The following is a 13632-nucleotide window of genomic DNA, read 5'->3' as shown; positions in this document are numbered from 1 at the left end:
GATCAAATGCTCCGCACCTTAAACCCGCTGTGCAGCAGTGCAGTGAAATGTTTCTGCGATGAGGTTACAGGGGGGAGCCCAGGGTAACAGTAGATATAGTTACAGGTATGGGACATGTTATCCAGAATGCTCAGGACCTAGGGTTCCCCGGATAACTAATTTTTCCATAATTTGGCATACCTTCTAGAAAATAAGTTGCACATCCAGTAGGAGTGTTTTGCTTCCAATAAGGATTAATTATCTTAGTTCGGATCAAGTACAAGGTACTGTTTTATTATCACAGAGAAAAGAATTTGGAGCTTTCTGGATAACGGGTCCAAATAATGGATCTCATACCTGTACTTGTATATAAGTGCTGCAAGGCTGGCCGGTCCATGGTCAACAACTGAACAACAGAGCTTACAATCAATGCTTTGGGGCAGAGCACCACCGTCTATTTATGACCAGTAGATGGTGCTGTTCCATGGCTGTCTATATAGAACACTAAGATAAACACACATAATTTCATATATTGGTATAGAGAGAGAGATAAGGCAAGTTCTGTGCAAGAAATCAGCTATACCCTCATACTGTATTATGGAAAGGGAACAATATGGCAGCTTCAGTATCCTGCAGCACTTTATATAAGCTGTTGCCCCTATACAGCTGTGTTTAAAGGGAACTTAAATAACATAAGGGAAGGAATGTTCTGGGCTCTCGCTTAAATAAAATTACTGTATAAGCAAACATGGCAGAACAAGACAGGACCCATTTTTTTAGATAACACTGTATCTGCACAGAGGTTAAAATGAAATACTCAAATGCAAGGAACTCCCACCAAAACAATCTTTCCTCTGTGGCCCCCTATGGAATGCACTTGATGCCATTTAGAGAGTCCCAGGTTATGTATAGCAGTATCCATGCATTTAGCAGCCATGGGCAATCGGATCAGCCTCGCACACACACAAGTCTCTGTATAGATCACAATAGGATAATTGTCTTAGGGCTCATCACTCTCATTATGGATTCCCGACCTCTTTAGAATGTACAGGGCAAAAGGCTGAGTGTGGGGGAACAATCTCATATATACACAAGAGTGAGAGTACAGTGACCATCCCCTCTACAAACAGTATTCATAACGTTTCCTGCACAGGAGTCAGAACCAGCAGTGCAGAGAACAGAAACAGATACTACTTTTACAGCTGTAAATGAGTTCCATTGAACGTGCACCCTTCTCTGGGGTGTATTAATGTGTAATTAAAATTATTTTTGCAACACACTTTTCTCTGCCGGGTGTATTCACCTCCCAGACCGCCAAATATAGCATCCAAATCATATATGAGGGAATAAGTACAGTAATTTGTTCTGGCACTTGCCTTTATTACATTTTATTACAGAAGTTGGATTGCAGAAGTGCTTCAGTTTCTGCAATAAAATGCGATAAAGGCAATTGGCAGAACAAGTTGGTGTGCTTCTTCCCTCATATATGATTTGGGTGTATTAAAGTGTCTAATGTGCGGCTTAGTGTTGGTGCAGTGCAAAGGCAGAAGTGTATTTAGAGAGGGCGTGTAGCTGGGAGTCCAATAAATTACTCCATAAAATGTACATTTAAGGCTTAAAACAAACAAATCCTATATTTACATAGGCAGAAGAGCTCAGTACCCTTTCTGCCATAAAATGCCATGGTTTTGTGTTTTTGCCTGCCCATGCCCTTTACTCTGTGTATTAAAGGAATATACACCAAGTAAAATGCCTGTTACTTTACACTACTGCAGCTTTCTGGGTTTCCAGCGGCATGAAGGGAAAGGGCCAATATCAGTAAATGGGCACGTGCCAAGAGTAGGGAAATGTGGGCAGTGACTACACTGATTCTGCAATGCAACTGCCAGGCAAGAGTTCATAAACAAACTGCTCCTTTTGGGCTTTTAAGAAGTAGTCCAAGAGCTTGCAATCTATATCCATAAGACGTTATGTCAGAGTGAAATGGCATTGCCAGCTAGGTGCCCCAGGGTGACATACTCACACTTTGGATGGTGGTGGTGGTGGTGGTTGAGTATTGGGACTGTATTTGTTTCGTTTCTTAAACAAGGAACTCATGGCTCTGCTGCTGCTACCGCTGGGTTAATGCTGGTCTGGGTGGGAAGTGCTGGTTCTTCTGGGTTCTGGGTGGCTTTCTTGGAACCTGAAGCTCTGGAGAGTCTGCAGATATCAGGTCCTATATAGTTTCCCCAGGTAGGGTGACAGTAGACAATATAGGGTGTCACCAGGTTCTGTGCTGTCGTGGGACACCTCTGGGTGCTTGTGGGTGCTGACACAGAGTTTGGGAGTTGCTTGCAGGTACTCAGTGTTGTCTGAAAATCTGGCTGTACAGGTAGGAGAGGGGCAGGGCCTGGAGGGGCTGGGTGATCAGCACAGGACGTGGGAGGAGCACATGACAGGTGGGCAGGTACACACAGACTGTACCTTTGGCAGATTTAAAGGGACAGACCTTTACGACACTGGCAGTCTCTGTGAGTACATGAGCAGGGAAGGTGCGTTATTATCAGTGCTGTGCATGAAACAAGGAAGGAAATTACCATTTATCTTGGGTTAAATGTGGACAAGCCTGGCAAAGGGTGTATATCCTGCACCCCGATCGTGTGTTAGCTCAGAGCCTGCTGTGCAGCGGGGAAAGGGTTAAGTCCTAGAGCAATGCAATAGCAGATGGAGCATCCAGTGACAGCTCCAGGCTGGCTAGTGAGGGGTGGGAGGGGTGCATACCACAAGCACAGGAGGGGCTGCATCTGACATCCTAAAAATGCCCAAACTTCTCACACCAGCCTGGCTTGTTGTGCAGCTTGATTCGTAAACAGGGATCATTTCTCCAGTACAGTGTGTGTATGGGTTGGGGGTGTAAGCAACAGAAACCATGGGACAGTTGTTCATATATATCATCATAATATAAAAAGCATACAACAAGCCCAAGCTTTCTGTTTAATAAGGGGTGGTCACACTACTGTCCTGCAGACTGGATGCTGGGAATTGTAGTGCAGGTATAGGACCTGTTATGCAGAATGCTCGAAACATGGGGTTTTCTGGATAACAGAGCTTTCCATAATTTGAATCTTCATATCTTAAATCTAGAAAATGATACAAACATTAAATAATCACAGTTCATGTTCGGATTGGACCGACGGGACACGGTGGACTCTGGCTATGGTGGGCCCCGCCAGCCCAGACCCGCACCTTCATCCTGCGCTGCCCCCTGATCTTGCCCTTATCCCGTCGCAACTACAGGACAGGTATGCGCTGGGGCCCAGGGGGGGGTTGCAAATGGGGCAGGGGTCTGTAGGGGGTTGCAACAGAGGCAGGGTAGGCCCAGAGGGGGGCCGGGGGCCCCTGTGTTGAAATCTTGGTGGGCCTCAGACCCACCAGTCCAATGCTGACCCAGTTGGCATTCCAATAAGGATTAACAATATCTTAGTTGGGATCAAGTACAAGCCACTGTTTTATTATTACACAGAAAAAGGAAATCATTTTTTAAAATTTTCATTATTTGATTACAATGTGGTCTATGGGAGAAGGCCTTTCTGTAATTCAGTGCTTTCTGGATAACAAGTTTCCAGATAAAGGATACAATACCACCTGTCCTGGCACGTCCCCTGCCTGATTGCTCACCTAACCCCCCACCTGCATACTCAGACTATTTATTTGAAACAAAAGGGGATTTAATACTAATCTTGTCAATAAATGTGACCTTTTTCAGGTGAGAATTACTGCAGTTCTAGCAACCAACCAACAGGTTGCAATCACTGCACAGAGGAAAGCCAAGTCAGTGATTGGGTACTGGCTGAGTGATTGACAAGCAGCCACCCTCTTGTGTGACAGTCATCCAGTCTCTCCTCTGGCAAGTCACATAGTGCTGCTTGTTGCTAATTGGGTTCTTTCAGAGACCCCTGGAGCAGCCAAATTCTCATTATCTGCCTCATTATTGTCTGTGGGTTAATGAGAGATCTGAGAAGCCAGTGCCATTGCCAGTGTGGGCAATCTAATTATGCAAATAGACCCATCAAACCATCTATTAATGATTACAAAAGCTTGTTCATATACAGCATATTGTGCTAATTAAATGATCCCACTCCCATGATTGGTGACAGGAAGCTCCTAGACCTCTTACATTCCAGGAATTGGATTCATAGGGTTTTGGAAACAGGTTTATCAGCTTGGGGATGTTCGTCCCTAAGGAGCAGTTCCCCCTTCAACCCCTTCCTATCCACTAACTGGCAAATCATTTATCTGTGCAAATTAGGGAGCACCCTGCTTTGCACCCACCCGCAGTGAATGCAGTGCCAAACCCAGGACACAAGTGCTTCTTGAATGAGCACAATTCTAAGCCACTTTTCAATTTGTTTTCATTTCTTTTTCTTTTTCTATAGTTTTTGAATTATTTGCCTTCTTCTTCTGACTCTTTCCAGCTTTCAAATGGGGGTCACTGACCCCATCTAAAAACAAATGCTCTGTAAGGCTACACATTTATTGTTATTGCTACTTTTTATTACTCATCTTTCTATTCAGGTCTCTCCTATTCATATTCCAGCCTCTTCAAACCAATGTACGGTTGCTAGGCTAATTTGGACCCTAGCAACCTCAGGATATAAATCCAGAAGCTGGAGTTGTGTCTGGGATCCATAACCTAAAGACAAGACAGAAATGAAAATCAACAACTCCAATGGAACTATGCAGAGAATCTCATCAATTAAGATCTGTCAGAAATGTAGATTGTATTGTGGGATTCTAGAATGTCCTGGGTAAGCATGCTCCTCATGGTACAGATGTGGGCCTGTATGACTCATCCGACTGTAGCCCCCCTGCTGTAGATGGCTTGACAATATTGAATTGCTATGATTCATACAACTCATCCCACCAGTACCCTGACATGGATTTACTCAAATTCCTTACTCCTACAGTCAATAACAGCCTTGCACATGGTCCTCAGTTCTGTTATATGGAATATAGAATGACTCATTGTAAACTCAGTACATCTGTTTTTAACCCAACACTTATTTATGGTCACTTTAAACAAATGGTTAGTTCCTATACTACTGCTACTTCAGCTACTACTGTAAACATTTTTCCCAAACATAGATTTGCAAAACACTGTCCCTCCTGCACATGTGGCTCCAACATATCAACTCCTCCTGCACATGTGGCTCCAACATATCAACTGCTCCTGCACATGTGGCTCCAACATATCAACTGCTCCTGCACATGTGGCTCCAACATATCAACTCCTCCTGCACATGTGGCTCCAACATATTAACTGCTCCTGCACATGTGGCTCCAACATATCAACTGCTCCTTGTTTTTATGTACATTTATTCTTAATTTATTCATTATGTTTCCTGGCTGGCCAAGGTTTTAGAGATTTTGTATAACGAATAAACTGCACATTTTAATTTACTGGTTTTGTAATCCACCTCCTATCTATTTTTTGTTTATTGATTTATCCTCAATAGGACCTTAGGGATTGAAGGTGTATATTCTCTACCAGTAAAATAACCTTCCCCTCCCTGTCACAAAACCCTTATCTGCTAGTACAGGTATAGGATCCCTTATCCGGAAACCTGATATCCAGAAAGTTCCTAATTACGGAATGGCTGTCTCCCATAGACTCCATTTTATCCAAATAATCCAAATTTTTTAAAATAATTTCCTTTTTCTGTTTAATAATAAAACAGTAGCTTGTACTTGATCCCAACTTAGATATAATTAATCCTTATTGGAAGCAAAACCAGCCTGTTGGGTTTATTTAATGTTTAAATAAATTTCTAGTAGATTTAAGGCATGAAGACCCAAATTATGGAAAGATCCGTTATCAGGAAAACCCCAGGCCCCGAGCATTCTGGATAACAGGTCCCATACCTGTACATGCAGAATGAGTAACCACAAGTATACATTGGCCAACCAGAAGGCATGATGGGTAGAACATACTGAATGAGTAACCACAGATTTACCTTGGCCAACTAAAAGACAGTTTGAGTGGTACATACAGAATTAGTAACTACCGGTATACCTTGGTCATGATCAGCAGCACATACTGAATGAGTAACCACAGATATATCTTGGCCAACTAGAAGGAATAGTAAGTGGTACATACAGAATGAGTGACCAAAGATTTACCGTGGTCAACAAGAAGACTTAATGAGTGGTAATGAAAGTTGTACCGTGGCAATATCTTAACAAAAAGATGGCTAGAGATGTTTCTCTATTATTTTAAAACCTATTATTCTTCTAGCATTGTGGTGTCTTCATATGAGACCCTCATATATAGCAGATATTTATAAATAAATGCCTACAGCAGAATAGAGATGTATCCCAACAACAGCTGAATATAGTGATGATGAAGAAGAGGCTTCATTTATAAGCAAAGTATTTACCAATGACAACCGAACTTGCCAGACCAAAAAAAAATCTGCCAAATACAGCCGCCTACTCTGCTCACCTTCAAAGTAAAATTAATTATAGACTTAAATGTGACAATATCATTTTCCGGCCCTTTGCAGCCAACAATGAAGCCAAACAAGAGAGATATGTTTGTATTGGTAGTTTAGAAAAAAAAGGCGCTAAATAGGTTTTTCTCCTTTGTAAAGAAGCAGATTGAAGGGGAGCTTTTCCATTTTGTTCTGTAATAGACGGGGAGTTTCTTAATAGTATCTTTGGGGCTTCTATACCATGGGGGTCATAACTATAATAATACTGGTATATGCCTAATACAGATTTTGGATTCCAATGCATGCGTGTGTGTGCAGTCACAAATACATGGAAAACCATACAGGTTTTTGGGTTGCAACCCAAAGGGCTATTCTAAGCAACTTTTCAATTGGTCTTCATTATTTATTTTTTTTTTACAGCTTTTTAATTTTTTAGCTTTCCAATGGGTCACCCATCTAAAAAACAAATGCTCTGTACGGCTACAACTATATTGTTATTGCTACTTTTTATTACTCATCTTTCTATTCAGGCCTCTCCTATTCATATTCCAGTCTCTTATTCAAATCAATTCATGGTTGCTAGGGGAATTTGGATCCTAGCAACCAGATTGCTGATATTGCAAACTGTAGAGCTGCTGAATAAAAAAAAAAGCTAAATAATTCAAAAACCACAAATAATGAAAAAATTAAAACCAATTGCAAATGGTCTCAGAATATCACTCTCTACATCATACTGAAAGTTAATTCAAAGGTGAACAAACCCTTTAACAGTCCAATATTGTATATGGAATCCACAAAAGTTCCATATGTATGAATCATTATTTCCCCTCCAGTTTGAGGGGTAATAAAGCGCAGAGCAGCCTACAGAACACTGTGGTAAGGTAAATAAACTCATGCCACTGGCTCCAAGCATGGTTTGGAAATTTGGGTAAAAGCCCATATCACATATTAATGATCTTGAGAAACAGTCCAAGCGTTACAAATATCTTTGTTGTTGACGTGAAATGACTACGTATGTGAGACAAGACACACCTGTGCAATGTCACAGTGGCCCACTAGCAATTAAAGAGAGAAAAGAAAAGCCATTTTTAACACCTGCTAGTAGGGACATCCAGACCTGTCCAGCAACTACTTCCCGATAATTAGAGGCCTGCATGCTAGAGTCAAACAGGAGTAATAAAACTGCCTCCGATCTTCAAAATGATGGCTCTGAAGTTACTGTAGAATGCAAGGAAAAGTGTCTGAATATCCAAATGTCCTTTAGTAGGGTCAGGCTGGCCAACCAGCAGATACCCCTCAATCAGCCCCATCTTAGGATATTTCCCATCAGCCCCTGCCTAGGATATTTCCCATCAGCCCCTGCCTAGGATATTTCCCATCAGCCCCTGCCTAGGATATTTCCCATCAGCCCCAGCCTAAGATATTTCCCATCAGCCCCTGCCTAGGATATTTCCCATCAGCCCCAGCCTAGGATATTTCCCATCAGCCCCTGCCTAGAAGCCCAAAACATAATATACAACATTTCTCCTTTAAGGACTAGAGGGCCTAGAGGACTCTCCTATATCATAGGGTACAAAGCATTGGGGATTGGGGCACAGGAAATTTAAAGAGCTAGCAAATCTCCCGTATGTCTCCAGAGCTTGGCACCCATTCAGATACGGCTGGGTGGCACGATGACCCTGAAATTCTGCAGCTCTAGGCTTGGTTCTTTGTGACCTTCCCACAAATCTGAGCCTGGTGGTTTGGCACATTAAAGGTGACCTTGTGACACAGCACACTGCTGACATAAGTAACATCAAACTCTTTGAGAACAGGACTGAGTTTGTCTAATGTAAATTCCAGGCGTGCCGAGATGTCTACTACCTTTGTAGACAGGTTGCTTTAGAATGAGTGCGTTAAAGCAACCTGTTGTAGAACATACAAACCCGAGTGAAAAGAAGACATTCCACATTCTTGTGCAGTTGTGTAAATTCCATGAATTGTTGGGAAGTTACCTGCCAAGTACTTGTCCGTGAAGAAAGGTATGACTAGATATTGATCAATGTGGTTGTGGGTATGGTATTGTTATACATGTACAAAATAACAGGGACCCTGTGCCATTCAGTGCGAGAGAAATCAAGGCTTCCACGGTGGAGAAAATGTGTTGTACTCCCACATACTATTATTAGGTAACTTGTTCCAGCATATGATGAAAGGGGATATCAAAATCTAACTTTAGAAAAGCCTGGGTTGTGATCAGAAAGTAAAAGTGGGAACTGGAGGTGGGAAACAACGGGAGGAGGCAGAGAAACGGCGGGAAGAACTCAAGTGACAGAGCAGCCACTTGTTCAGCATTGGGCAGTTTGCCAACTCTTCAGGGATAAAAGTATCTCAGGAACATTCCCTCCGTACCTATAATGGAAAATGACTCTTATATTGCCTGAGAGATCTTTCATGAAACTGAGCTGAGAAGGCAAATGAATGACTATATTATAGACGACTCTGGTGCCTGCTGAACAACCCATAGACATCTGGATAGTGTCCAAAGAAGGAGGCTCACCTGTTGAATGTTACACTGTGTTCTTGTATTGTACATAATATGTACTCAAATAAACACCATTAGTTACTCAAATCTCTATAAGTAATTTGTTTCAGGCAAATAGAACCATATATACCATGACCAACTAACCCCCGTGAGCTGTAGGTCCTCACTGATCTTCTAAGAATTTTGTTAGACCAATAAATGTGGCCAAACATCAAGGCTGGTTTATCAAAAGGAAGAGCTTAAGTTGGTGGACCTCTTGACCTTTCCTCTTGGAAAATGATAGAGTGGGTGGCACTAGGAGATAGTTTATAATGTGAATAAAGAAAGTGCTCTCCTACCCAGTGCTCAGTAACCATGGTTATAAGAGAATGGGGCTGCAAAGAAACTAGAAGAAGTGGAGTAGAGAAGGGGAAAAAGACTAAAGGAGTAGATAAGATGGACCAAGACAAAGGCAAAGTAGAAATATGATCACAGAAGCAGACAAGTGAAGAATAAATGGTAAGAAGAGTAGAATGTAGGGAAGAATTGGATAAAGAGGGATAGAACAAGAAGGGTAGGACAGATAATACATGGAAAGGAGGGTATGGTAATAACAGAAGCTGACAATCAGGATGGTGGTATGAGAAGAGTAATCAACGTGCAATCAGATTCTTCGTTGGGCACCTTCTGTAGCAACACCTCGAAAGTAGAACCTCTTTGACACTAAAGTTCTTTTTCCATATTGTCATTAAATGCATATATGGGCTACAAAAAAATAACATACTGGAATTACTTGCTTGAGCTTTTCTAGAGAACTGGATTGTAGTGTTTATGTACTGCCACCTGGTTTTTATGTGTATATCTAAGAGAATGTTTTTAGCCCGAGGAATTAAGGGATGAGAATGCTCCACATTAACTCCAATGGTTCCATTCTACATGGGGAAACTGCATGAAATATCCTTAAATCAGTTCTATGGAAATGCAGGGGAAACTGGGTTAGTTGACCTTGATCTAAATGATGTTTTGATTGATTGCTGTCTCTGGGAAGGTAGTATGGATGCCTTAAGGCACCCAGATGGGACATCCCAAGCCTCCCATGCCTTCTAACTGTGCCATGACTAGGTCTAATCTAATCTGATCAGCCTTTTCATGAATTGCTGGGAAAAGTATTAGAACACAGATCCAAATTGCATGGTTTGCACAAGCTGAGCCTCTTTTATACATGACTCGACTTCAAGATATTTATAATTGTAGAATGTCTTAAAATGTATACCTTCAAAGGGTCCCAATTTATGTGGCACAGACTTAATCATGGACTCCAAAAGCAGCTTGGATAATTGGAAACTGGGTGGGATTTTAGATCTGATGATAGTTCTGAGGTCAGGTTGCAGGGCATGTGGTAGGCCCAGTGCCAAACCTCCGAACTATCCCTATTTCTATGAATAAAGTGATAGAAAAGGGCAGAGAGGAAACATGGGAGGAGTTAGAGACAGATAAGGGTGTGGCCAGGCTTAATGTGTAGGCATGGTACCAACCTGGGTAGGCTGGAAGCCAAAAGAGACAGTAGACTGAATATCCTACAACCAACTGGATTAATGTATTATACATGGCACTGACACTTTATTTATCCTGCCACGAGTCCAGCACTTACTACTGCATTGACCCTGCTATGTGTTCTGGGGTATTCCACATGGAATTTGTTTCTGTACTATGAAAGAATCTGTGTAGTTAATGTCCCCCAAACAAAAAAATAAACCCTCGGTCTATGCCATAGGATTTGTATGGGAAATGGCAAGATCCTTCCAAAACCCAAGTCTGGAGCATCCCAGTCCAAGGAAGGCAGGAGATATAGATATAGCAGTGCCTGCCCAGACTCTTGCCTGGGGGGTTTTTACCTTGTCCCCATTTGAGTTCAGAATGTAACCAGAGAGGGCAGACATCACCTCGGTGGCACGACTTAACCAAGGCACATCCAGCAGGTGCAATTGAAAAACTCAGATTCCATTAATATCACACATTGTGACAAGACAGTTGTTCTTGGGCCCTCCAGCTGAATGGAAAGGAATTCCCAGTGTCTGGAAACAAGGGGTTATACTCCTGTATATAATAATGGCTGTATGGTAGTCCATTACCCATGAATAATGAAATGTACATGTTCCTGGGGGTCCTGGGAATGGAGGCAGTGCCTCTGCATATGTTTGTGTGCAAGCAAAGTTCTGTGCCGGCCCATCGGATTGCCTGGATAGAGAGGTGTGTGGCTGTGCAGACCCAGGAATCTTGCCAAGCCAAACAAATAAAGGGACAGCTTGTGATTGCGGATTACACACCTTGCAGGGGCCCTCGCCCAGCAACAGCACTGGCACTGCCAAGTATATACAGGGGCTGCTGAGAGAATTAAAGGTAAAATAAAAACAGATGTTGACAACTGGACCACATAATGGTACATTATACTGAGCATATATATATATGGGCCAGGTAAAGTTCTCATAAGGCGGCAGCAGCAAAATGCCATGTCCCACAGTGATAAAGTGTCACCAATACCTGCCAAGTGCACAAGCAGCAGTTTCCATTTGTATTATAGCCTCATGCAGACATCATACATGGTGTTTTGTTTCTACTGTATAGAGTGGATTAGTTGCCTGTGCCCATATATCATGGCTATATCTGTGCTTCTGTATTGCACTAGCATATTAGTGCCCTTTAAAGGACCACTGTAATCTCACAGGTTCCAGCAGAATTGTGCTTAGTACAGAGGAATAACTGTCCCAGCACCGATCTATGGAATCTCTATGTACAGGGTATGAGAAATCCAACAGAGCTATCCCTGCCATGTAAACTGCCATTTCAAATAATATTTAGCAGAACACACCCCAATACAGTCACAGCACACCCCTTTGGCCTGCTATAGTACGCCCCTTCTGACTTCTTGTATAAAGCTGGCCATAGACGCAAAGATCTGATCGTGAGGATTCATACGATTTTCGGACCGTGTGTGGAGAGTCCCGACATTTTTCGTCCGGCGGAGATCGGTCGTTTGGTCGATCGGACAGGTTAAAAGATTTCTGTCGGCTGCCGATAATATCTCTGCGTGTATTGCCGATCGTAGGATTTTCAGAGGGAGACTGTCACTAGCTTTGGTCGGACATAACTTTAGTACGATTGCTGTCAGGGGCAGAACATCGGCTCATCTGTTCTTTTGCTACTTTATTTGATCTGAATGGTCCGATCGTACGATGATTTGTACGATTGGATCTTTGCGTCTGTGGCCAGCTTTAGGATTAGAAACAAAATATCGAAGCAGAGTGGGAGGAACTTGAAGACAGTTAGATAGATAATGGTAGCTCTACAAAAGCTTTCTCATAATCTGTACAGAGAGATCCCATAAAACTGTCAGCATAGGTATTCCCCTGTACTAAGCACAATTCAGCAGGAACAGTCCCTAAGTTTGCTCATAGTCTGTACAGAGAGATCCCATAAAACTATGGCAGCAAAGGTATTCCCTGTACTAAGCACAATTCAGCAGGAACAACCCCCTAAGTTTGCTCATAGTCTGTACAGAGAGATCCCATAAAACTATGGCAGCATAGGTATTCCCCTGTACTAAGCACAATTCAGCAGGAACAGTCCCTAAGTTTGCTCATAGTCTGTACAGAGAGATCCCATAAAACTATGGCAGCAAAGGTATTCCCCTGTACTAAGCACATTTCAGCAGGAACAGTCCCTAAGTTTGCTCATAGTCTGTAAAGAGAGATCCCATAAAACTATGGCAGCATAGATATTCCCCTGTACTAAGCACAATTCTGCAGGAACAGACCCCTAAGTTTGCTCATAGTCTGTACAGAGAGATCCCATAAAACTATGGCAGCATAGATATTCCCCTGTACTAAGCACAATTCTGCAGGAACAGACCCCTACATTTGCTCATAGTTTTTACAGAGAGATACCAACTGTATTGAGAACAATACTCCAGAGGTGACCTTTCTACATACAAAGTGATTGCACATTTCTCTGGCTGGAATGCCTCTCTAATATTAATCACCCCCCCCCCACCCTTTCAGGTGGATACGCCAACTGTGCCCTCTTGGGTGGGTGACAGTCACCTTGTTTTTGGATGAGTCAGAATGCAAATACACGTGTCCCGCAGGAATGTGCACCGCCTAGCTCATGGCTCAGGCACACTGATACAGTCTTTACAGAGCAGGGACTATAGGGACACATTTCCTAATTTCCCTGTTTTTATCCTTCCAATTAGTACTTGTTGCCATGTTGGAAGTATAATCTCCATATAATCGTGGATTTTAATAGTTCATTGTTTTCACTTGCTCTGACTCTGCTTCTCTTTCTTAGGCTGTGTGATGGCTGATGTTGCAGCCCACTGTGCTGGAAAAAGAATCCTCAATAATCATTACCCTAAAGACCCCACATAGTTCCATTAATGTGGTTGGGGGGTCAGCCAAACCTTCACTTAAATATTTTGCCTACACCCTAGCCAGACCTTAACTTTAATGATAGAGGCACTGAAATGTTGTAACCTGTACCAACCAGCCATATGACAATCACCAGGACAGTACTGGGCATGTGTGATGATAGAGCCATATAATATGAACCATATAGCAAAAGCACCCTAACATAACCCATCTGCTGCATTAATCAATGAGAGAATCCCTTTTATTATTCTAC

The 13632-nt window shown here is 42.4% G+C and overlaps 1 protein-coding gene across 1 annotated transcript in view; it reads right to left on the bottom strand.

Annotated features, from left to right (window-relative positions):
* The window catches only part of ppl.L (periplakin L homeolog), a 47306-nt gene extending 44942 nt beyond the window's left edge, over window positions 1-2364 (bottom strand). Inside the window, exon 1 of the mRNA XM_018236668.2 lies at window positions 2003-2364. Within this exon, the coding sequence (XP_018092157.1) occupies window positions 2003-2076 (74 nt within the window). The 5' untranslated portion in view covers window positions 2077-2364. The remainder of the gene's footprint in view (window positions 1-2002) is intronic.
* Between the last annotated feature and the right edge of the window lie 11268 nt (window positions 2365-13632).

Source organism: Xenopus laevis, chromosome 9_10L (assembly GCF_017654675.1).
Source record: "Xenopus laevis strain J_2021 chromosome 9_10L, Xenopus_laevis_v10.1, whole genome shotgun sequence".
In the NCBI taxonomy this organism is placed as follows: Eukaryota; Metazoa; Chordata; class Amphibia; order Anura; family Pipidae; genus Xenopus; species Xenopus laevis.
The sequence above is the reverse complement of the archived record's forward strand: the minus strand, read 5'-3'. Positions and strand labels throughout refer to the sequence as shown.